This window comes from Trachurus japonicus, chromosome 11 (assembly GCF_045865225.1).
Source record: "Trachurus japonicus isolate A0001 chromosome 11, Traja_1.0".
In the NCBI taxonomy this organism is placed as follows: domain Eukaryota; kingdom Metazoa; phylum Chordata; class Actinopteri; order Carangiformes; family Carangidae; genus Trachurus; species Trachurus japonicus.
The window spans coordinates 23,103,429-23,130,080 of record NC_140917.1 but is presented as its reverse complement, the minus strand read 5'-3'; the positions used below and the strand labels follow the sequence as shown (position 1 = coordinate 23,130,080).

The following is a 26,652-nucleotide window of genomic DNA, read 5'->3' as shown; positions in this document are numbered from 1 at the left end:
TAAAGAAATCTGAGGCCAGTAGTGGAAAGCATGTATGTGGGGGGGAAGGGTCTGTTATTTTACTGCATGATTTTTGTAAAGCATGCCTTACTGCTGCACAAGCATTTGGGTGCATTGGAATAACCAGATATGTCACTGAAGCCAGAAAATAGAACATTTTTCTTTCTTTTCTTTTTTTTATTGCATCGATTCCAACCTAGTGCATTTGCAACAACGCAGCAAATTACAAAAAACAAACCAATTATGAACAAGAAATGAAAAATGTCTCACAAAATGTATTTTGTACAACTGAAAGAAAGGCACTGTGCCTGTGTCATGAGCAATAAACTCATCAAAACCATGTTCGAAGAAGCAGATGTGCGCTTTGTGTGAATTGTGCGGCTTCTCCATTCACTCCAATTCAACAGCAACATTTGATACATCATCATCATCTAGCAGTTCAATCTGATGACATCTACATCGCAACGCTTCCAATATTACGGCTGAAATACACTGGGAACGGCCGCGACGCGAAACGTACGTCGCGCGACACCCGCAGCAGCTCGCGCCCATTCAGTCAATGGAAGCTCCTCCACCGGCCATGTGAGCGACGCGCACTGCAGCGGCCGTCGCGCGGCGTTTCAATTCTTTTTCGCGCCGAGTCTATTTTATTTCCTCGTCGCGTGGCTACGCGGCCCTCCAACAGGTAGAAAACTACAGAGAACTGTGTATAAAACGAATATATTACGTTTAAAAGTGATTAAAATAAATGTCTCATGTACCAGAGGCAAAGCCAGTAGCAGTGCAACATTATGGGGTTTGTTTTTTTACATTGTGGATCCATGATCGTGTAGTTAAACAGTTAATTGATACCATTTAATATAGTCTGCACTTGCAAACCCTACATAGTCAGCAAATTACCTGTGAAAAAGGTACTGTCAATCCATTTTAACAGGAGGGATTTGAAAATGTGTTGAGATGCATAAAGTGCACTCATTTACTGCAGGATTGACAAGGTGAAGCTGACAGCTGCAACAACAAACAGTGAAGCCGCGACGCGTCGCGTCAGTGCCTGGTGTAGCAGTTAAAAAACTCCGCTCCGCCCCGCTTACGTATCGCTTCGCGGCCGTTCCCAGTGTACAGTATTCCTGGCGTTAGGTTTCGTTCATCCTCACACACTCACATAGTGGCCCTATTCCACTAGCTCGACTCGCCATGGCTCTACTCAGTTTTTTGGTTTTCCACTAGCCCCTAGTAGCTGGTACCTGGTACTAGGGGCTATGAAGAACTCAACTGTAATAGAAAAAAGACCTAAACCAAGTCGAGTACTGTGTAGTGGAAAAGGGCCTATTTAAATTTTCACAAAGGGGAAACAAAGCAAACCTACACCAGTGTTACATAGGTAGCATCAGTGGCGACTCCACAGTTGTTATCCTTCATAGACATGAGGATGTAGCCGTCATTGCCCCAGTAGGTGGACCACGAGTTCTTCACTAACCAGTATGGCTCCCCGTCCAGGGTCCCGTAACCCACTGCCAGCACAGCATGGTCCAAATCATCAGTGGTATTACCTGCAAAACAAAAACAGACACACTGAGCCTGTGGGAAGAGGGAAGACAGTGGTGGCTGGAAGAACTGTGAGCATCAGTGAGAGGTGTGCTCACCACAGGCAGGTTCATAGTAGACGCCGTGGCTGTAGAAAACAAAGGATCGATGGGAAGCGTCGATGCTGACGGCCACAGGCCCGTTTTTATACAGAGCCAGCTTCAGGGCGTTTGCGTCTCCGGAGGTGACGTTGGTGTAGCTCTTGATATGCGCAGTGAGCTGGGTTGAGTTCACGTGGCAAAACCCATTCTGCTCAGACAGGGAAACAAAAACTTTTAAAATACAGTACACAGAAACCAGGAACATTCAAACATCATCATTGTGCTGAAGTGACTCACATGACACATAACCGATAACAATCTGCTTCTCATAACCAATGCCGATAACGTATTTAATAGTTTGTATACACACACACACCGGAAGGTAATAAAGGCTAAGATGTAGTGAGTAAAGATAAATAGAATATTATAGGTCTGCCTCTGACTTAACCAAATAATCACAACAAAAACAAAAAGTCATGTTTATATGTTATATGCTTTTCTTCAAAAATCAACATTTCAAATCAATTTAGGACTGAAAATGAGTGAAATCAAGGCAATGTTGGCTAATTACTATGATTATCTGTATTGATTATCAGCCAATATCAGGCTGATAATTGTCTGTACCGATAGTTATTGCACTTCCCTTAACCCTAACCCAAAAGGGATAGTTCAACATTTTGGCAAATCGGCCTATTGCCATAGGTTTAGGAGTAGGTTCGTTACCTTTATTTGTCGTTGCAAGCTATTTTTAGAACGGCGGAGCAGAGCCGCGAGCTGCTCAGAGCTACGCTACAGAGGCTAATGGGATTTCTTGGTTTCCCTCATTAAACTCGTCAAATATACAATCCAACAACTCCAAAACGCAAATGCAAAGGCTGTTTGCCGAAAAACCGGTTTTGCATGAATTTACCTGGAAAACAACTCTGTCTCGTAATGTTTCTTTATTATCTCTATTAGCGTGGTGAATGTGCAGGTCACAACTTGTTGGATTGTGTATTTGATGAGTTTGATGAGGGAAACCAAGAAATTCCATGAGCCTCCAACCGTATAGCGTAGCTCTGCTCCGCTGTTCATAAAATTAGCTTGCACCGACAATTAAGGGTAACCTACTGCTATGACTATAGCGATTATGGCAATTGGCCAATTTGCCAAAATGTTGAACTATCCATTTAAAAAACATACAACATTGTTCTCTTAGAAATCACACTGTCTCTCCCTCCTCATACATGAGTCACTGACCAGACTTGACTCAGCTGCACGCTAGGGCCACACACATCATTTTTAATACAATGACAACACCTATACTCTTATTTCTGTCTGTATGTTAGGCTGACTTTGAATCTGAAGGTAAAAGTGGAATTAAGATCATAATGCCACAGTTACAGAGGCTCATTGTACTCAAGTGTCTCAAGTTGCCAGTTTTTCCTACACATAATTAGATGCAGTGCGTTGGACTCTCATTTTATAGGAATTCTAGCGGTCTGTAGTTTGGCAGTTATCCCCAGGTTTAGCAAAAAGTAGTACTACCAACATGAGTTTCATTTTTCCTTCCATCTTTGAAATGTTTAGTAAAATACTGAACAGGACTGATTTCAAACTCAGTCTCCTTTAGTGATGACTACACGTGTTATAAGGTACAGGCATCATATCTTGAAATAGTCTCACCATTCCCATATAGGCTCCGTAGGTTTCTGTTGTGGCAATGCCTCCGTGTTTCATGATCCACTCGTACGCTCTCCACTCCTCCCCTCCATCGCAGCCGTTGTTGCCGAAGCCCCAGGAACAGTCCACCAGCATCTGCTGAGACAGAACCTGCAGGGAGCCCGTCTGCAAGACAAGAGGAAGGCCATGGGATCATACTACAAACACCAATAACATGTCCCTGCTCAGCATGAGTTTAACTCTGACATACGACAACAAGAGTTTCAGCAGCTCAAAGCCTGTAAAATAAACTTAAATAAAAACACAAAACACAAACACATAAAAACACAGATCACACAGCAAAAGACGTGGGCTGAGGAAGAAAATCAGGTTAAAGGTCACGTAGAAGACACACTGAGTAAATAACAAGACAAGGCTGCGAATCCTGCTTGTACCATTTAATCATTACACCAACGGTTACCTCCAGGTTGCTAAGCAGTCGCTGTGAGATCACGAAGTGGTACATTTACAATTGGCCCCTGGGGGAATGGCTCTGTTTATGAACCTGTCCGTGGGGACGGGGACACAGGTCACTTCCGGCTGCCGTGCTGTGTGTCAGCAGAGGCCAGAGACAAACCGCTGGGTACCTCCACACAGCTAAATCAGACTGTACTTGGAGACAAGTGGAGAACTTGCACACACGCAAGGTTCATACACTAAGCCTCACCTCTGTGGTCTCATTATATTTGATAACTGACTTGCGTCCAGCACAAAAAAAAGAAAAACAAAAGGATTAAGAATTTTCTTCATTCATGTTTTGAATATTAGTAGAAATGTAACCAAAGAATGAAATCTAACTCTAATAGGACATTTAACTCAAAAAATATTTTAAATAACCACCCATCTTCCAAATGTTTTTTAAAGTTCTTTTGTTTACAACATTATATCACACAGTCTCCCAGTGTGTGTGTGTGTGTGTGTGTGTGTCTAAGGGAGTCAAAGAATTTGGTCACTCCAATGGGGTGCCATCAAACCCCGCGACAAACAGGTCCAATGTTTGGGATCGAGTTGCTTAGTAACGCTGGAGAAGGAATGCCTTTGAGCTTCGCCTGTCCACGGGATGGAGGCAGGCCAAAGCCGACATTCACTCAGCTGTATTCACACACGATGGAGTCTGTCTAATGTGAGTGAGAGTCACACAATGGCTCCACTCAGCCATGTTTTTCTTAAGCGTTGTGGAGGCAAAACAATGACACCTTAACTGAAGGAAAAATGATCTCAAGAAGATGACCGAGTAGAAGACACAACATCACCTTTCTTTCACTGGCAATTTGTCTGTCTGCATTTCATCTCATACATATATACACATGTATGTATGTATATATATATATATATATATATATATATATATATATACATATATATATATATATATATATATATATATATATATATATATATATATATATATATATATACATATAAAATTCAGATGATGGCCTCAGCCATGCAGTTAATTCAGCATTAGTGTAAATTTTCAACTTAACATTTAGCATTTCCTGATAACCCCCTCTTATCTGAGAGAATGCAACCATCTGTGATGCACTGCACCATTTGTTTTGTCTTTGTATGTAATTTTATTTGTTTGTGGACCATGGGACTACGGATGGAAATTAGCTCTCTAGCTAAATCTGGCATATTTACATCAAATAATTGTATGTTCATGAATATGCAGAGAGCCATTTCAAATAAACTAATAATTCACATCTGACATCACAGTAATAGATTATACAGCACTGTGTGGAAAAGCTCCATTACAGCAGGTGTTTATCTGATGATACAGTGTCAAATCTGACCTCCTTGGCACATAAGTCATCTGTCATGTAGCAACAGAAGGGAGGACTAACCCTATCTCAACTTTAGTTTCATTCACCACCATTACATCATCAATGCCAATAACTGCAATGCATATTAATCAACACATGGACAGACAAAGCCCTGTGCTGAGCATCTGTGGCTTCAAAGAGCATAGAGGAGGAACCCAGACACTCAGAAAACAACCTTCTGGGTCCAGTGGCAAGTGGTGCAAGCTTCCTCCTTTTTATTCTTTACCTTTAGGAAAAGAGCGCCCTCTACTGCTCCAGTGGTGGCAAAGCTCCAACAGGAGCCACATATGGCCTGGTCCTTCACTGGGGTCACAGCACCTGCAAGTACAGAGCCAATGTAAATAATACATCCTGCCAACCACATAAGCATTATATACTGTATACATGTGTATGCCTATGTGTGTATGTATGTACCGTAAAGCCTCCAGTCAAGTGAATCAGGTACTTCCACCCCTTCATAAACCTTGGCGGGGAAGGGAAGCCCTCTGTTTGGAGTCTTTCCGCGTTTCCTTCCCCTCATGGTGGTCAGCTCTGACATGGTGCGATCTGACAGAGAGTTCAGGGCCAGAGCGAAGGGCAGTCCTGCTCTGTTCTTGGAGTGAACATACCTACAGTAACAAACCAAGACACACAGATACCAGATCATATACTAAAATGTAATCTAAATCCATGTTGGACTCGATTCAATGCGGCTATGCCTTTAAAAAAAAAAGTTTTTTTTTTAAAGGCATAGTTTTTTTTTTAAAATTCCTCTCACCGGAGGTTATGAACAAAGGCATGCTCCCTCTTCTCATGTTCCCTTTCGTCGCTGTACTGACGCTGGAACTTCTCCTTGAAGTGGCTGAACATGCGCTGTGAGTGACCTGCAGCTGTGGTGTGAATCAGATCTTTCATTGGATTGGCCAACATGTGGTGCTCCACTCCTGGACCAGGAAATCCTCCACAGGTCATGCCTGTCAAATGAAATTGAAAGGACAAAAATAAGTTTCCTTTATGATTTAACCGGTCTGTATGCAACTACAGCAGGAGGCAACAAACCATCGGGCAGGGAGAAGACTTTGGGATCCACGTGAGTGCTGAATTCCTTATAGTCCACTAAGTATTTGTCATAGTGGGACCCCAGCAGTGTGTTGTATCCCATCATCTCATAGTGGAGGGGGGTAGCGGGCTCTTTGACATCTGCACCTTTCTCTGAATGGGTCACCCACAGTGTGTACGTGTTCTTCTTGTAACCAACAGTGGTCACGTTCTGCCAGACTTCACACAGCGAACCTCCGTAGTACTCCATCCTCAGGAACTGTGGAGGGGAACCAACATTGACTCAAGAGACACAGACGGAAATGATCTCTATGGTTTTGTGTTCAAAGACTACAACACTATAATGCATGCACACTGTACACACACCTGGAAGCCCTGCACGTCAGGCAGCGACGCCTGTGGTGTGACCGTTTCATTCACCGTCCCGTTGGCCAGAAAGCACTTCATCACATTCTGCTCCACCTCTGTGGTCTCAGGGGTGATTTTATAGGCAACACCCCACTGCTCCTCCGCCCCCAGCTGATACGTCGACACTTGGCCTGTCGATTAACAAAATGAGAGAAGTTAAAAGCTGCAATATTATTGACACTTTTAATGCAGAGGTTTCCACTTCCTGTTTTGCAGACTGACACTGCAACATGAAATAATCCCTACAAGGCAATGAGAAGGTGATGTGATTCGTCATTATTGGAGGCTATAACTATCATCCTGAATTATAATATAATAATAATTATGAATTATTTGTAACAGGACTCTGCATATTCATGAACATACAATTTGTAAATATGCCAGATTTAGCTCTAAAGCTAATTTCCATCTGCAGTCCCGCAGTCGCTGTCTCCAAACAACACCACACCTCACTGGCAGAGAGCTGACACACAGTCCTCTTACAGGAAAACACAGCTGAAGCAGTGGTACTACCATGCATTCAAAACACATTTCAACATTAAATCAGACCTCACTGTCCATTCACTGTTGGAGACTGGTCAGGTCATTGGCTATGAGGTTGTCAAAAATAAGCATTTGTTTAGACTGCAAATCAAAGTTCAGACTAGTCACATGAATATGTAACATGACTCAACAGAGCAGGTTCCCTGGTGAAAGTGCTTATTCAGTTTCTTTCACTTCTTGGCTGATACACTGAGTGTTTATGATCCACCCTGGTCCTTTCGGTCTGACACAACCAGCTCTCAGTTTCACATCAGTAATTCAACCAAGTAGGGAAAATACAGAGTCGGGTTTAAGCAAAACAGGGGTCAAGAGGCGACGCACCATGGTAGTAGTCTATTCTGCTGGACTTTGATGCAAGGTCGAACCAGGCCTCAAATGGCTCCTTGATCTCAGCGTAGGGAAGAGAGATCACTCCTGCAATGGAAATGTCAAAGTGTTAAGAAACGAGGCTACGGTTCGAGATAAAGTTGCCCTGATAACGTAATCCTCATCTGGTGCAAGCATTGGTTACCTTTGACATGGTAGCTGCTCCCGAAATCTGGAGGGGAGGGGACTGCCTTCCCCTCTGTAGCTGGAAACAAACACAAGGAATGCTGACAGGTGTATTCTTCTCAGGCATGGTGTGGATCTCCTCCACTTTTTATTTACATACGAGTACACACAGGCATAAAGTAATCCGATTATTACACTGAAATGTAACTGGAAAGACAGTCTGTCGTTAACACTTGAAAGGAAAATAAAAATGCGGCAATTCAGCCAATGTTATACACATATGGCAGAGAGAGGGAAGTCCTCTGAGACGGGTTTCATGAGGTTTTTGACGATTAAATATTGCATGGTATATTAAATGAAAGACGAATTAAAGAATTGATGTAATAGTTTCGATTTGGATCATTTGATTTAGGCAGAACATAGTCATCCTGATGAGCAAATTCAGTCTTAATTTACATTTCTGGCAGAAGTTTGACGTGATTTACACGAACCAGCACATTTCTGAACCCGGGAGACCCGCTTTATTTGTATTTTAACAAGACTGACATAGTTTTCACCGATGCTACACAGCCTATTGTAAGATAAAGTATAAGTTAGCAACTTGAACGATAAGGTAGCTGGCACAACACCTAGCTCCTCTCCTAGCATGTAGCTAGCTCAATTCAGACAGAAACAGAGGAAATATCGTCCCTTACCTATGGCAGCCCAAAACAGAGCAGCAGCAATGTACCAGCACCGCATTTCTTCTGCTCTTTGTAAAGAAATACAAGAAAAAGAAAGACACTCGGCCCAAACTCTAACACAACCCCATGACTCCGCAGGCTGCGCCTCTCCAAAACACTTATTAAATAACAGACGCAAGATAGAGACGTCCTCTCTCAACCAATCAAATCCTGGCGCTGAGGATTTGGGCCAATCAGATACGAGAGGTGGGTTTCGTTCGTTAGGATACCATGTGATTTGTGTCATATGACTAAACCTCCGCTTCCACTGCAATCACTCATCTAACGTCCAGTCAAACCTCAGGAAACAGCTGTTAGACTTCTCATATAGCCTACTTGATAATCATGTAAACAAAAACAGACTTGGTCTGAAGTAGGAGGAGTTGTAAGAGTGTAAATAGTAGGCTATAACCAAAGTATAATAATAACTTAATTTAATAATAACCAACACTTCACCAAATTCTCAATTTCCCTTTGCACTAGCAGTGTCCACAGCCTATTTTTACTAGTTTGTGCTTGTTGAGACAAGATTTCTGATATCTGCTCGCTGTGTGTTTTCTGGATGGAAATATGACAGCTACTGAGCTCAAAGATTCACAGATTGCAACTGAGCAAACCATTTGTTGATGATGAATGTGCTGTGAAAATGTACATATGCCTATATGAGATTGCAATATGACAGCCATTAACCCATATTTGCCACTATTTGTAGGCTACTTCAGTGCATGAAAACATGTTAATGGTGTAAAGCCATTCTCAACCAATGTTGTCACAGATGGAGTCAAGAGTTCATTTGGCCAGACCAGTGTACAAGTCAGTAAGAGAAGACCAACTCAATTAAGCTTGGAGGAGATTATCACCTGACTGAACCATGAAAATATTCCATTGATGCTGCTAAGGTAATGGTTTTTAATTTGGGGATTTATGGTTTGAGTGGACAGTTCAAATGCACTGCCACAGTAAACTCACACTTGATCAGTTATTTGCAACATCACATCACAAGTATTAAATTAACTGTATCTGACGTGAGAGTATTTCACCTGTTTCCTACTGCAAAGAGTTTGAGTTATGATGAGCCCTGTTGTTCATGTCGTTTCTCAGATACCTCTATGGGCTATAGGACAGAATAGAAACTCCTTCAACACATGAATGGGGTCTCAGATTTCTAACTATGTAATGATTTCTCAGGTTATCTGATTAATTCAGCACCAAATCCTTCTATACACCATTCTAAAGTTCTGTTTTTGCAGCAGGCTTGACTGCCCAGTGTGTGTCTCTCTTTTGACCCCCTGCTGCATCCTGGGCAGCAACAACATTTGTTTTATTCTATTAATGATGATAAACATCTAGGCCATTTAAAAAAGATTAAATTCACACATATGTGATCTTTAATGCATTGGGGACATATATCATCTTGTCACTATATAACTAATGTGTGGTTTCCTATCAACTAAAATCATGACAGACTGGCAACCTGTCCACCATTACCGTCTCTCAGCTGGGAATGGCTGTAGCTGCCCTGCATGGATAAACACATTATCAACAATCAATGGATAAATTGAGACTCATGCAAAAATACAGAACCTAAACATGCCACTAGGTGTCAGTATTTGACAAAATGTGGACAAAATCTGTTTTGTGAGTTGACACAGGGACCCTGACAGATATTGAAATCACAAGATACACCGTAATTGAAAAGCAGCATTTTAGGAACATGTGCAGACATGCAGAAGAAAGAGAAGACCAGCAAGACAGGATTTAGAGAGCAAAAGAAGCTGTGTTGCTCTGAACTCTGTCAGGTGGGAGTCTAACTGAAGTCATGAGATAACAGTGCAACAGTTGAGCAGGCAGTAGGACATAAAAACAGTCAGCGTGGAAGCACAATAACAGCTGAGAGACAGAGGAAAAGAAACAGTCAGCAGGAAAGGTCATTTTCTAATGCTGTGTTTTCATGAAAGGATGTGTGTGGTGAACAGCACTAAACATTATGACATGACATGACATGAAAGCTGCTTTTAAGGAAGGAATCAATTCACAAATCTGTAACTTTGTGGTTGTGGCATTCATGCCACACTGAACTTCCCAATGGAAAAATAATGGTTTAAAATAAAAAAATGTCCAACAGGCTTAAATGTTTTCAGTAAATGCCCAAAATAACTGTTGAACCTTCCCTGGATCAGGATGTGCTGTTTACAGTGGGTTAATTGTGTGGGGCGGAGGGTGAACGTGTGTCCAGCCACAGCTGAGGCACAGTAGTGCTTTGTAGTTTAAATCTTGTTACAGGTTCAGGCGTTCAGTGTCCTCTGCTGCCGTAATTCACATTCAGCCGAACAAGTTGTTACTGTGTAATAATTCAGTGCTATTTCGAGTACAAAGTAGGCGAGTCAGTGGCAATGCCAGACAGCTGTGTGTGTTTGGTCAAAGGCCTCAGGTTCCTCTAACCCCACTCATTGCGTAAGAGCTCCCCCCGACACCCTGGACAAACACAAATATAAGTTCACACAGTATGGAAAATGATCTTACCCTGAAGACTCATACACCACATTCTCCTGCTTAAAGGGACAAATCGCTGATTGCGAAACAGGTCATACTGTAAGAACCTCAAGGGAAAACAGACACAGTCACTTTTACATGAAGCACATTTTTATTGCTTATTCTGTGTTAAACAGTGACAACAGTAACCACAAAACATTGTTCATATACAAGAATACAGGAGTATAAATATAGAATATCTGTACTACAGGGTAGTGTTTGAACATTTATCAAAAACACAACAGACACTCAAAACGTTTTCAGTCAACCACACACACAAACCACCTCAGACGGTGTTTTTTTAATTTTGCACTCATTCACTCACTCATACACAAATATCCATGGAAGACCATTTTGTTTCCAAAGGTTCAGTCCCATCTCAAGTCTTCAATGTTTAGTGCTCAGAGTACTGCTTTACACTCCAGTTCCTTCCTTGACAAAAACACCTCCAAAATAGCCTCCAAGTCGTACATCTCGAAATAACAGGCGTAACAGGAGGAGTTTAAAAATCAAGGCAGAAAAAAGAGATAATCCAACAGGAGACAGTACAATTTTGTCCCACATGTAGAGATTCAAAGATGAAAAAAGTTCACAAAGTTCACATTAATACAAAAGGTTTCTTAGTGGTGCTGAGAGCAGCATTTTTTTTTACATCAAGAAAAGTTATTAACCACATGAACTTTGACATGTCACTATAAAGCTACGCCATTAATGAGAGGACTGGCAGCCTCTACCGTATATGGACAGGAGATTTGCTGCACTGTTGTACATCACAAGAGGAAAATGTCTTCATGGCACAAAAAGAAGGTGTTTGTCTATGAGCAGAAACAGAGCTAATGGCAGTTTTGCAACATGAAAGATTGGGATGCATGGGAAATGTAGTCTACTGAAGAACCCCTGCACTATAGTGTGAAATAGAGACCACCATTCACCCTGTCCCCGCTCTTATTTGTATACGATACATCCACATGGTTTTACAATTTGTTTACCAATGATATACTGATGTTCAGATACATTACATATAGCACCTTTAATGTGACACCATCTGATGAATGTATGGACATAATGGCAGCTTGGTTGGAGCAGTGAGAGTGCAGCTTCCTCTCATTGATTACAGTCGGCACTTCGTCCTGCTCTGTTTCAACTCTTCTTTCAGTGAGTCCAGTTCGAACCAACTTGAAGCTGGGCACGGTGAGTGTTTTAGCTACGACGGACGTTCATTAGACACTGTTGAGTAACAGAATGGTAGTGGCTGAGCTGGGAGAGGAGATTTCAGGGTTAATATAATGGGGGTCTTGCTCATCCCCAGAGTCCCCTTGTTTGTGTGCAACAGTCAAGGTTAGCTTATTCAGACCAGCCTCCAGCGTGGCCTCTGCTCCCTCTGCTCTGTCACCTGCAACACACACACAGACAGGGGTCAGTTAACACATGTAGACTTGGGGCACAGATTCACTGTGCATAGGCAGACTCAAACAAAACTGCATATAAAACAGATAAATATTTTTTTCTAACAAATAGTCAGGTTAGCCTAACATATTTCAAAGGATTTAATTATGGAGGATTTAATAATAATAATAATAATAATTGTATGTGAAATTTTCCTGATGGTGATCAAGACTTCATAAAAACATATGAGCCATAAGGTGTAACTAGGTAAAGCTATAACTGACCTTGAACCTATAAAGAAATTTACTGCAAGGAAACCCATAAGGACCCACGGTGACACGGGTGTCACACTGCCTTCAAGTGTCCTGGAAAGCCCCTTACACATATTTATGTTGAACTTTTAATTCATAAAGTCCCTAAGTGACATCTACTCAACATCCTGGTGCAGTCACATGACTCTCTGTGAATCTCTCTATCCATGACAACATTTCCAAGATGGTGGCCAGCAGAGTTGGCACATTTCACAGAGGCCGCTACTTTTAAAAAGCTTGCTTTCTGTCAATAAAATAAGCCACCACCCATTTCACAATGCAAATCCTTTTATAACATGTCCCTTGTTGTATTTAACCTGTTCTGACCTCATTTTTTGAAGAAACTCATATAAAACAACTTAAGAAAATATTGCTGTGACATATACGTCACATCGGGCCTTAGCCTTAAAAAAGTCAGGAAAAATACCATGTGACGCCTATGTCACAATGAGGAAAATGGGAAAGAACTGCTCAATTAAATTAGGTGATTCAGGTATTTTGAATTAATATACTCTATGTTGTTCAATTTAAAACATAATTTAAAAATGTTAACATAAAAATAATGTCAAATTCAATCAATATTTAATAAAATGATATATCAGTCCGGAAATTGAACCACAGATTTAGCAGAGACACTCTTCTCAGTAAATGAACAAGATTTTAGTATCCCATGCTGGTCCCATATTAATGTAATTATGCTTTTTTTCTGTATTTTCTGTAACAAAATAGGATACAGTGTTCAGGATGTACTGACGACCATCAGACGTGCAATAGATGTTGTATACAGAACAACAAATACAGCAAAGAAGAATGAGAGTTTACATAAGAAAATATTAGGAAACAAATAAGAAAAGTTAACTCAGTCAAACAGTCATGAACCAGGTTTGACACAAGGGTTCTGGACTGCTGTACTGATGGGAGAGAGGGTCCCATGTGGTGCATTGTGAGAGAAGGACGTTTACCCAGCTCAGTTCTGACGAATGGAATATGACCCAACTATCAGTTCTGTGAGTGGGTACCAATGTTTTGTGATTTCATAGTTAACAGAGATGATAAATAAGGAGACAATAACTGTGACAGGGCTTTAAAAATGGATTAAAACCAATGCTGTTTTCCCCTTACTGTCAGAAATGACCATCCGACATTTTGATAAAGAGTGCCGTGATGAGTATTATATGAATCATTGGAAATGAAATGTAAGGCTGAGTGGTAAACAGCATCCAGGGGAATCAAAGTGGAACTAGCAGCTCTTCCATAGATGTCATCTCCATAGTCTAAAACAGAGAAAAAATAGTGTCTCCAATTTTTTTCCTGTGGTGAGTAGGAAAACGGTGCTTATTTCTGTATAGAAAGCCAAGTATTGTTCTTAGTTTAGCAATGAGGGTGGTGATATGGTGCTTAAAATTAAGACAACTGTCCATCCAGATGCCAAGGTATTTGTAGTTGGAAAGAAAATTGTGGTTGCACAGCTTTTAAGGCTTCAGTAACTGGTTAAAGCCTTCAATATGAGGCAATATTCGCATTTCTATAGTGTTTGCCCTTTTTTGTTGTGAAACTTGTCTTAAAAAGGTGTTAATAGTAACCAGCAAATTTGTAATTTTGATATATGTTATGGAAATGCAAATAAAAGGTCAAATTTGTGTTACAGAGCAAAAGAAAATGTTAAGCCCATTTATTTTCAAGTGAAAATTTAAGATACCAAAAACGCCCGATGTGACATATATGCAACATTCCAGATCTCTGACAATAGGTGGCGCTATTTAAAAAAAAACTTCAAAAATGTGTTCCATGCATTCCACTTGGTCTGTGTTTCACCCCACTTAATTTTCCTTCAAGGATAAATGGGTCTGGGTTCTTATGGGTTAAAATTAGTGAGTCGTGGCTTACTAAATTAGTAAAGTATAAAATAGGTCATGCTAGTCATAATAGCTCTGAGTTATAGTGTCTGATATCAAATGTAACCAAGACTCATGAACTATTTGACTTAGATGGAGTACTGTTAACACTGACAATGAAAGTAGGCTACAGTGTAAATATGAACATTTAGAAGATTCACATTATGTAAAGGGAGGGTTCAACATTTTGGGTAATTCTGTTGTTCACTCTGTGTCCTATACTGTACAAGAGATGGAGACTAAATTCAGTTAGCTTAGCGTCAGTTAGCAACCCAGATGGAAACAACTAGCCTGGTGTATGGAGTTTGTTTAATGCAAAAACAGAAATATAAAAATGACCTTTTGTAGGTTTCAACTGCCTCCATCTTTGTGCAGAGACCAAAACAAAGCCTAAGCTTGCCCATCATCATACCTAGTCAGGGCCGTTGTATAGGGGAGAAAGGTGATGATAATTCTAGGGGCCCAGTGCCCAGTGGGGCCCACAAAAAAACCCATAAGTCTAATCTTTGTATGACTGAATTATTCTGCATAAGACCCTGACTAATACTCATAGTAATGCTGCATTAGCATCAAAACAAAGTAGGCTAAATTAAAAATGATAATACATACGTAAAAAAAGTGGAAAAGTCAGGGGGCAGGTGCCCACTTTAGTATTCTTTCAGGGGACCCAGAATTCCTAGCAACAGCCCTGCACCTAGTAACAAGCAACAGCATGTGACACTTCATAGTGTTGTTGCTAAATGACGTTTGAACAGGTCTGTGTATAGATAAACAAAGGAGATACTGTAACATGTTCATTACTGAGCTTTAAAGGGTCTGGTAGGCAGATTTCTGAGCTGCTGACAGAACCAGGCGAGTTTTATGCTAAGCTAAGATAAGCCAATGATGTTTTGATTCCTAGAAGAGTGAACAGACATATTTCCCAAAGTGTTATTGTTTCTATCATGCTCCACTACAAGGATACAAGACATTTCCCATATATTGGATGAAGCATCACATCGGAAGTCAACACAGATGTACACGCTGATGTGATGAACACACACCTCTCTCCTGGTCGCAGTCTGGAGAGGAAGCTCCACTGCACTGGCTGCGAGGGCCCAGGAGAGGTGAGGCATGCCCAGAACCACACACCGAGTCTGGGTCATTAGAGCTGCAGGGGCTCAGTAACTCCAGGCCTCCGGGACAGGAGGCGGAGAGGACGGAGGACGAGGGAGAGCTGGACATGTAGGAGTAAGGGGTGTAGAGGGAAGAGGACGGGTAGGGGCAGGGCATGTCGAGGGGGGTGGAGGCAGAGGTGGAAGGATGGGAGGAGGAGGAGGAGGACGGTGAGGAGGGCACGGGTTGGGCTGAGGAGGTGGAGTGAGTGTCGGTCTCCTCCTCTGAGGTGCTACTGTGACCGCCCTCTTCGTCGATTGACACTGACACCACTGAAACACACACACGCACACAGATATGAACATTACAACATGCAGACGCAACAGACGCACCGACTGAACTAAACGAACAAACCCATAATGTGGATGATGAATGAAGATGGCGACGAGCTTCGGTTACACTCACTTGACAGACCGTCCGACTCCATCTTGAAGTTGGCGATGTCGTCGTTGGCTCCATCTCCCTCCGCACCAACACCCTGCTCCCTGGTTCCCATAGCGAGGGAGCGTCGCTGGGCGTGTATCTCCTCGGAGATGCTCTCTAGGTTGCGTAGCGCTGCGCGGTATTCGGCCTTAGCAACCACAAGTTTGGCCTGATGCTCATCCACACGTCTCTTTAGTTGCTGTGAGAAATGAAACACAACTTTTTAGTAAAACTGTGAGTAGATTATGAATTATACAGTTACAGCTTTTGGCAAAAAAAAAAAGGTGTTATGCAACTATGCTTGAGTAATGACTTTTAATGCATACCTCGAGCTGTAAGTAGTACTTGGCTTTCAGTTCAAAATATGGTCTGTAGGGGAGAAAAAGAAGAAACACTAAGAAAGAGGGAGAAGAAACTGCAGGAGGAATAATACTCCTCTATGAGCAGTCACATTCCTTGGCTCTGACATAGGGAGTACACCCCAACATTGCACAACCAACACACAAAACATCTGGATTGCATCAGATGACAGAAATGAAGCCCCTCTTTCCCTCTCTCACTCTCTCTCTCTCTCAACACACTCATTTCCAGAGAGGCCAGAGCAGGGGAAAGCTCACATCCACCCTAATCACAAAAGAAACAAAAGCACAGACCTGGATTTGTTGATAGAGCGTTTGAGTTTCTTCTCCAACTGCCTCATGTGGCTGATGCAGGAGTTGTAGTTGGCTGCTGTTTTCTTGTGTTCAGCTTCACTGCGCGTTCTCGCCTGCTCTGCCTCCATCACCTGAGATGATCCAAGAAAGACAGTTTATATTCACGTATATTAATCATGCTGACTAATTGCACTTGCGGCATCAGTTGCAGTCTAAACCTCAACCTCAGGAACAAATTACTTGCAGCAACATTTTAGCGCTGCACGTCTTGCAACATGTGCCTACCCTCTGTGTGGCATGGTTAAGCATTTCCTGCCAGGCCGAGTCAAACTGACGGCTGTCCTCCTCCAGCAGCCTCTCCTCAGCGAGGGCGATGGTTTCCTTGGCTGCCCGCAGGATTTCCACCGCCCGCTGGAACTCCTGAGTGGCCTTCTGGGCTTCCACCTGGGCCTAAAGTTCAAAGAGAGGGGAAGTTATAATCACATCAAATGTGAAAGCAAGGCCGCTCATTCTTGAGGATACATTTAAATCCGCCCTTCAGGTGGAAAACATTGCTGCTGTGAAGCTTGTGGTTTCGTGACTGAGGTTTCACACAGCTCTGATGTCATGAAAGGTGACAAGTGTGAAAAAGCTGATGGAAAGCTTAAATCATTGTATTGTCACAGCTTGAAACCTGTAAAATAGATTTTTTGTTTGTGATTTTTGACATGCCAGTCAGTCCAGTTCTCAGTCTTACGTGGTATGAATGCAGCAGTCGTTGATGTGCTGCTTCAAGTGCATGTGCTTGTGATTTCTGACTTATATTTCCTGGTGCACCAAGACTGATTTCTTGTGACAGCCATGGAGGGACACAAAAATTTTGCTTTGCACGCATATACACCCAACCACACACATGCGCAAGCGCGCACACACACACACACACACACACACACACACACACACACACACACACACATCCATGCCTTGATACAATAGACAAACACAAGCTTTGTCACTAAGAAAATCTGCAACATTGTCCGTGGACACTTCCTGCCCACAGTGATGGCCAATGAGGAGAATTATTCACATCACGCTGGACATTTTTAGACCCACTCTCTCCCTGCTGATGGGAATGATTAAAAGGTCAGTTTACTGGATAAATACCAAGATTGAACAGTCACAGTATGTATGTTTATTTTCTCTTTAATAAGATAAATATAATCATGAAAATCTGGAAAACTGTATAATTCATATGTCAATCTAATGAAAACCTTTATCTTGGAAAAAGATCAAACTGAGCTGTCGACTTCATCAGGATTTGGAAATAAACAATAGTGAGGATGTACAGGACACAACAGGGATGTGTCTTTCATTCATAACATTCACATTAGCTTTCTGTGCAAATGATATCATTAAAAGCAGGAAATAAAAAAAAAACACAACTTGTGACTGACCTTGTACCCATCTTGCAGGTTTCATTTCAAGTAAATGAAGCACAAACACTTCTGCCCCAAGTAATATGACATAGTGTATAATTTCATTCTCAACAGACACTCCCACTCTGTGGTTAGAAACTTTCCTATGCCCTCTTTCTGAAAGAAGCTGTAATGAGTAGTGTGTCGGTGCCAGTTGCCCTGTTTAACTTGTATTGTAACTTGTATTGTGTCTGTGTTTTGACTGTATACTGTAGCGCTCCAGTGGAAACACACTTTGTGTGTTTCTGTTCCTGAGCAATTTGAAAAGATTATTGTTGCAGCTCAATGGCCATTTATAACTCCAAACTAAACCAATTCATTTCTGTTTGAATTTTAGCAGTTTGAAATTCCAATGGATGTTTTTGTTGGTGCGTTTTATAACATCACTAACTTACCAGAGAGAAAACTATGAATTGATCATCAGTTACACTTCATTTCAAGGAGTCACTAGATTTATTATGTCTATAATTAGAATACCAACAGTAAATGTAGCCGCCAACTTTATGAGAAACCTCAACTGACCTGGCTACTCTTCTGTCAACATATACACTACCTAGTATGTACTTCTTCTTGACTGGTATTTTCATATTGGACACACTGAAAATTAGACTTATTAATACACTGTATTTACTGTCTGTGCATGGTAGCCAACTGAAATGTTAAGAATCTGGTAAATAAAACACTTTACCCAGACTATGAGGGCTTACACCTGCTCCCTGTCTGTTGTAGACAGATGTTAGTACAAATACTTCATGGTGTGCCCATGTCTAATTGTTCAAGTGTAGTTAAGAGCAGCCAACAGGAAAAGCTGTTCACGTCAGCCTTCAACAATTGCAATTCAAAGTTGCAGATATTGGGGACATTCAACAGTCAACTATGTAGCCATTAAATGGAACGTTACGAGACAGAGTTGTTTTCGTGGTAAATTCATGCAAAACCGCTGATGCGCGTTCCTGTCGAGTAACGTTCTGTTATTATCTCATAGCGTGGTGAATGTGCAGGTCACAACTTGTCCACCAGAGCGTTTTGGAGTTGTTGGATTGTGTATTTGATGAGTTTGATGAGGGAAACCAAGAAATCCTATGAGCCTCCGTAGAGTAGCTCTGAGCAGCTTGCGGCTCTGCTCCGCCGTTCTGAAAATAGCTTGCACCGACAAATAAAGGTAACAAACCTACTGCTATGACTATAGGGATTATGGCAATGGGCCAATTTGCCAAAATATTGAACTATCCCTTTAAGGCACATTTCTTAGGAGCGATAGAGTGTGTGTATCTGGTTTTACCTGGTGGAAAAATTGCTACGAATATGTAAAAGCAGCTAATTCAACCCGATCGTCTGGTGAGACTACAACACTCTGCCAAAAGGTCAGTGTGGTTCTCTCAGCTGTTGCACATTTTTCTCACAGACCTCACTGACTCCCTGTTACATTAACCCCTGTAACACGACCTCTTGCCACTGACAGACACGTTTACGATAAGGGGTCCAACAGTGACGCAAGCAAGCAGGGGTCTGCATCGTCTCACAAAGGTAGCAAACACAAACAGTGCTATCTTCTGCGCCGTCATTAGCTTGAAATCTGCATGTTGCAGTGATTAGATTATGCTATCAATGGTTGTCGAGGCTCCTTCAAGAGTTGAGGAGATAGAGGGAAAGGATGGGGGAAAGATAATGGTTGCTCTTTGAGTGTAATCTGTTAGTTTGACAAACTGGCAAAGATGAGTCCCCCTACTCTTTGTCCCTTGTTATGACCCATTTCCCAGGCTCAGAGAAGGGAGGGGAGGGGGTTGCAGGGAAAACAGAAGGAAGGTGATGGATATCTGATGACAAGGAGCGACCATGAGCGAGGAACAGAGAAGGAACCAACGCTACATCCGTTGATGCTGTGCCGTCCTCCACAGGGTTTCCTGTGCGCACATTTCCTCTCAGGGTTAGTGTGTATCCAAAAAACCTCCAGTGGCAACCCAGACTGTTGTTATTACCTCAACTGACAAAACACAGTCACCGTGGGGTTTTTCTTTTTTTGTATTTCCAAAGGTGACACATCATTTGACACACTGGTGAGTAACTCACATCAATAGATGGAGCACGACATTTGTCACTATCTTTATGAAACAAAAGCCTGTTGAGCATGTGACAGCATACAAATGATGGGCTCTGTCACCAGTTTATTAGCTTGATGTCATGGAGACCACATTATCTGAGGCAAACAATACAATGGTTTAAGCCTGAAATTGCAGCATCACCTCATGATACCCACCATGACTGACTGTCTATGACATCTCACTAGAGGGTGTTTTTGACATCTGTGTGTGTGTGTGTGTGTGTGAACTCATTTCTAATTCATATGCCAGACACTGTCACCCTGTCTGACACCACTGTCTCTAAAAACTCGCCCCATTTTCAGTTTTTTTTTGTTTTTTTTTTGGGAGAGGGGGTGGGGGGAGTGAGAGGTAGAGGGTGAAGAGGTAAACAGAGGTAGCTGGAGCAGACAGGGTGGGGGTCACGGAGGGGATACAGGGGACAGACGGCCAGACAGACAGACAGACAGACAGACAGGCAGGCAGTGGTGCAGAAGAGAATGCTGGGTAAAAAGGACAAAGGATAGGACAGTACAGGCAAATTCCTATACACCCACCCCCCAGCCTGATGGAATGTAAGGGGGAAAACACAGGGGGGGGTTGAGGGGCATGAGGATGGCTTATAGATGGGGGTAGGTGCAATAACGTGAGTGTGTGTGTGTGAGTGTGAGGAGGGGGGAGGGGTGTGTGTGTGTGTGTATATTTGTATGATCTGACAGGGTCAACGAGGGGAAGCATTTGAATCCCTTTAAAATGGGTCATGTATCAAATATTAAATATTCATCCATAAATCATGGCCAGACAATGTTGTTGTTTAACCCGAGGGCTTGATCGGCTTTGCTCTGATCACAGTGTACACACACATAACCACACACACACACACACACACACACACACACACACACACACACACACACACACACACACACACACACACACACACACACAAGTAAGGAGGAGTTCTGATCCTTTCACGTGAAAGCAGGTACCATCAAAATTCAAAACCCCCCAGTAATCTCCTTCCAGCCACGTGTTTCCATCAGAAGCAGGCGCCACTGGCAGGTACAGTAGCCTAGTGTATCATATAGCAAGGACACACACACACACACACACACACACAAATACACAATCTATTTCAGTTGGACAGCTCAGCTCTGACACACAAATGTCAGGCTTCTGATAAATGACTCATAAGCTCCTTCCTCATTGGCTCGGACAGGGGGGCGCTGGTTTTCTGAATGTCTGGTGCCATCCAATTGGAATCGAAACGTCAACGGGCTGGAGAAGTTAAGACAGTAAAGGACGTGTCCCAGCGCAGAGGGGACAAGCTATAACCACTAGTGAAGTTGCCCTACTTTGCATTAACTTGCAACAGTGCAGCAGCTAAGCATGAAGCCACAGACATCTCAGTGAAGCAGCAGAGGAAGCAAGATTATGAAAAATATGGCACGTACAGCATTTTCAGTGCAACTCGGATAATTCCTCTTCTCCACAATGAGCTGGCGTGTGTATGTGTGTGTGTGTGTTGTGTGTGTGACATTAGCTTGAGGATACAGAGGTGTGAGTGTGTTTAAAAATAGACACCACACGTGACTGAGCTTCCTTTAAGTAGATATAAACTGAGCTCTTTAAACTTCTCATCTCTAATCCTCAGTAAACCTGCCCTCACTCTCTGTCTGCCGACCTCAGAGTCAATCAGGTCCCTTCTGTGAATATGTGTGTGTGCATGACATGTGTGTGTGTGTGTGTGTACCTGTCTTGCTACTTTGCGGGCCTCCCAGTACGGCTTGGAGTCATCCACGGCTCGGCCGATCCTCTTCACCTGCTCGTCCAGCTTCACCGTCGCTTCCACCAGCACCGCACGAAACCTCTGACGGCAGTCCTACACACAGCACAGCACAGCACACACAACGATATGATGAGGCCATGAACTCCTCACAACAAAGTTGGAAACACTCTGGATAAATAAACTTGTCTAGTTGCATTGTTCTGTGAATGGCAATGTTGGCCCGTCACCACTTTGGTCCAAAAGATCTCAACAACTGCTCATGGATTATTGTGAAATTTGGTTCAGACATTCCTTATTTCCCCCAAAATGAAATGCATAAACATCACATCTGCTACATAACTGCATGGTGGCACTGTGGAGGTGAGAGTGTCCTTAGCAGCACTAGCTGCTAGCATGGCCATAGAGACGTGGGTCTGCTGCACTGCCCTGCTGCTCCTGATCTATTTGGCCCTCTGCCCCCAAAGTGGTTTCATCACGGCTCTTCTAATTCAAGTCATCACTAAAATGTTTCCCACGTACAAGTACATACAGTACAGAGCTGTGGAATTCTCCTTTAGTGGGTCTTATTACACTCTGTGCAAACCTTATATTCTTTAGTGGTGAAATCATCGATATATGTGAGCTATAGTATAATTGGCAACATCTGTGTGTGTTTTTGTGTGTGTGTGTGCATAAGTGTGTGCACATTTTGGCGTAAAGCCCAGAGTGGCAGTTTATCTGTGTTGTTCATACATGAGTTCTGTTATCTTCTGAATGATAGCAGAGGACTGAGGCCGGCCATCTGTTTTTATGTAGCCTACACACTCACACATGTAAACATACAGTGATGTGTGTGTGTGTTTATTGTTGTATCTGTTGGCCTATATACAGTATGTGTTATAATTTGCAGAGTATGGGTTTTTAAGTGCTGCAGCACCTGCATCCTGTTCATTAAATGGACAGAGGAATAAAACAGAGGTTGAACGGTGGGGGGAAAGGGAGAGTCCCCTACAGGAAGTACACTTCCTGTGACATCACTGCGTTTCCTGACTTCCTGTTCCTGTACTGAGATAGTGACGTAGCACGTAGTCTAAAGAGGTAAATGATGCCTCTAAGCTATTGCTCATAGTTAATAGTGACACATCTTAGACTTGCTGTGTTTACCACTGTCTCTAATATACACAATCTTTCATCTCTGCCAGGGCACATAAGAGGTTTAACATCATGCTGGCAGAGTGAAGAACCTCATATCTGAATGTGGATTTAACCTCAGATTTTTTTCCTGAATCCTCTGAATCTACTGTAGCCTACATCGCCCCTTAATCAACTCCAGACTGTGCAGGGAAACAGCCTGCAGCCTGCCAGCGGCACGTTAACATTCTTCAGCTCCTGACTTTCATCTCAGCCTCTTGATGAAGCAGCTTCTTCTCTGTCTGTGTATGTATTTATAGTATACGCTGACTCTACTGACATATATTCATATAAGAAATAATGCAGAACAGAAACAGAAAATGTGGATTTTCAACAAACAGCAGGTAGTTCCTTCGCGCAAATATGTAGAAATAACAAGGACGGTCCTATAATTTGTTTCCGGGTATTTGCTTAAAAACATGAAATAAGAATATATAACAAGCTCCAACACACAGTCACTCAGTCCTCTCTCTCTTACTGCCTCTGTCTGTTATTATATCCATACTGGCTCTGGTCTGTGGAGTTTGGATGGGACTGTAGGTCTAATGAGAAACAGAGGAGGCCTACTTTGAGGAAAAGAAAAACTGTGGCCTGTTTCTGGAATGTTTTGACTTTTGGTGAACAGTAACCCCACTGGCACACATTTACATTCAAGCAAGCAGTGGGAAAAAAACATGTACCTATCGTCCCTCCTCCTGCTGCGCTTTTTTGTTTTTTCCTCGTTAGTAGTGTTTTGTTTGTTTTCAGGACTGAGGTAGTCAAGGAGAGCACTTGATATAGACTGTTCCGAATGTGCCATTCAAATATTATATTTAACATTCAGCTCACACGCTACTTTCAGCACCAAGAGTTCATAAAGTACAGTGCTATTTAGGTGGGGCGGCAGTCTTTTCACTTTTTCCCTCAGAAGCAGCTACTGCTTTTAGAAAAATTTCCATCTTTGTAAGACATTCCATTCAAAGCTCTCAAAGCACTGACCTCGTTGCTAGGCAAATTCCTGCGACGTGTTGGAAACAAGATGAATTACTGTATCTCCAAGAACTGTCTGGATTTCACACTTTTCACAGTCATATGCAGGATTTTAAGCGTGAAAGTGGGAGTTTAATGGCTCCTCGAGGTGGGTGTTTGTGTGGAACAGCTCAGCCATGGCTGCAAGTGTTTACCCCAGAAGGGAGAAGGCAGTAATGATGATGACAGCAGCAGTGTTTTGACTTACCTCCAGTTCACTCTCCCAGCGGTTAATGTCATCTGTGGACTGGTTCAACTTCTCTAGTTCGCCCTGTTTACAGACAACATGGTGTGCAACATGGAAAGAGAGAGGGAGAGAGAGTGCTTAAAACAGATTGCATATCTGGAGGCTAAACTGTGTGACTTCAGTTTACCAAATTACTGAGCATGCAGCCTCCAGTGTGTGTTGGAAAAAATGTTTAAGGGACAAATTCTCTTAAATCAATTTGTGACCACTTCACATTTTATTGCATGAACAGAAGCCACAGTCTATCATGTAATTATCATCTAATTCTTTCTAATGACACTATTACTTGGCATGGAACAATAATAATACCATTGTGCAATATTTGAGGTTAAATGTGTTTTCAAGCACTGTCTTCCCTCTAAATTCGCTGGTCTCTCACATTGGGGTTCACGTTTTTTGTTTTGTTTTTTTCCATTTCAATGTCACTTTCACCGGTGGCCACATCTGGACTCATGAATAAAAATAAATCTCACCTGAATTCTTGGGTCCACTTCTTCCTCCTCCTCAGCACACTGTGAGTCCTCGTCACAGTTGTTTCCACTTCGCAAAGGATCCATTTTTCAGGGTTTCTGTAGATTTGTGGCAAAAGAAAAAGGAGGGTCTCCTCTGGAAACAAAGCGCGACCCCGGGGTGCCGGACAGCGGAGGGTGTCCAGCGGTGGTCCGCCCTCTTTAACCTTTACGCAGGGCGCATTTCATTCTTAAGGCGGTTTAAATGCGTCAGTGGGTTTTGAGAAGCAGAGGAGTCCGCTGTCAGCAGGAGCGCGTCCGACCGCAGGGAGGTCTGACTCTGACTGTGGAGGATCACAACCTCTGGTATCGACACTACAAGAGCTGTGGAGGAGACAGCGTGAAAGTATCTGTAATCATCAATCAGACTACTTCTGGCGGAGACTTTCAAAATAAAAGTTCGGTGAAATGGCCTGCACAGCAGGTTTATATATCTCAGTTCAGTATGTCAACAGATAGACTTAAAAAGAAGTACATCAAATTATTGGGAAATGTACATGTAGCCTAATCACCTTGATAATCAAGCAATGGTTAATGTCAATTTTAAATTAGACAGTCAGTTTCTCAGATGTGAACATAGGCCTACACCACAGTTTTAATGGTTTAATGGTTTATGGTCTATATAAATCACGTTAATAATACAATAATACACGTTGTGTAGCATTCAAACTCAAAATGACTGAAGCACCCACAGTAGATGTTTGTTTCTGTCTGGTGCTATAGTGCTAGGTAGGAGCTTTAGTATAGACTTTGATTTGATTGACACATTTACACTGTGGTCTGTAGCTTTATTAGCCTAAATGTGGTTGATATAACACGTTTACTTTCCAGTAAATCGCGCTTTTATTTTGACGGGACACCGGCTCCAATCATCCGGTCTCTGTGCAGTTGTGCCTCCAGCTTGACGCAGCTCCAACCCGGGACTGAGAGTTGGTTTCCTTCGCCCTCTGGTGGCGAGGACTCCTGGGAGCAGGCAGGGAGGATCAGACTGGAAGTATGATAATGGCAGCAGCCTAAATTCCTGTAAACACTGCAGACAGTGACTGTTTATGTAGAGAAGTGGTTCCCATGAAGTTGCTGTGTCTATTTTCAAAGCTCCTCGCACAAAAAGTAAATAAAGAAGATTCTGCAGAAGTGCTGTTGGTTTATATAATTACATTTAGATATGATTCATATCTATCAATACATTTTCAGAGATTAACATTTTATTATAATATCAAAACATAAAAATAAGGCTTACTCAGGATTACAATCTTGATCATTATTGTCTTTAGAAATTAAACTGTTCTCAGCACTAGATGAACTCAGATTTTGTGACATTTATAATCTTTCAGCAGTGTAACCATGTAACATATCATTTTAACACCAGTAATATCTAGGATAATAATATCACTGTTGCTAAAATTATAATTGGCAAATAGATCATCCTATTATTATAATAATTAAACACACATGGGGAGATGCTTCTGTGATTTGGGTCAACTGATTCTTTGATGACTCCTGAGGATAAAAATATGCCATGGCAGACTCATTTATTAGTTGACCTTATACTCCATGTCCATGTGGTGCTGTATTATGTTCCTCCTGTAGCAGTCTGTCTCTAGTATAATGTCATGCCTCCTTCGTGATGTCAGTAGGTTAAAATGATATGATATCTACAGCCATGTAGCCTGCAGTGAGAAAGTTG

The 26,652-nt window shown here is 42.2% G+C and overlaps 2 protein-coding genes across 2 annotated transcripts; both read right to left on the bottom strand.

The window, feature by feature from the left end:
* Window positions 1-1,253: 1,253 nt before the first annotated feature.
* LOC146978876 (digestive cysteine proteinase 1) lies at window positions 1,254-8,436 on the bottom strand. The gene is made up of 11 exons (XM_085791923.1): window positions 8,329-8,436; window positions 7,653-7,712; window positions 7,463-7,555; window positions 6,557-6,729; window positions 6,191-6,449; window positions 5,910-6,105; window positions 5,567-5,760; window positions 5,379-5,470; window positions 3,291-3,452; window positions 1,644-1,833; window positions 1,254-1,550 (listed from the first exon to the last, which is right to left on the bottom strand). Exons 1-11 carry the CDS (start codon window positions 8,372-8,374, stop codon window positions 1,363-1,365), a joined length of 1,653 nt encoding a protein of 550 aa, XP_085648049.1. The 5' UTR covers window positions 8,375-8,436; the 3' UTR covers window positions 1,254-1,362.
* Window positions 8,437-10,980: 2,544 nt separating this feature from the next.
* On the bottom strand, window positions 10,981-25,253 carry sh3bp5a (SH3-domain binding protein 5a (BTK-associated)). The gene is made up of 9 exons (XM_085791922.1): window positions 24,930-25,253; window positions 24,418-24,480; window positions 21,996-22,124; window positions 16,996-17,160; window positions 16,711-16,841; window positions 16,384-16,426; window positions 16,040-16,256; window positions 15,523-15,906; window positions 10,981-12,280 (listed from the first exon to the last, which is right to left on the bottom strand). Exons 1-9 carry the CDS (start codon window positions 25,011-25,013, stop codon window positions 12,108-12,110), a joined length of 1,389 nt encoding a protein of 462 aa, XP_085648048.1. The 5' UTR covers window positions 25,014-25,253; the 3' UTR covers window positions 10,981-12,107.
* Window positions 25,254-26,652: the final 1,399 nt, after the last annotated feature.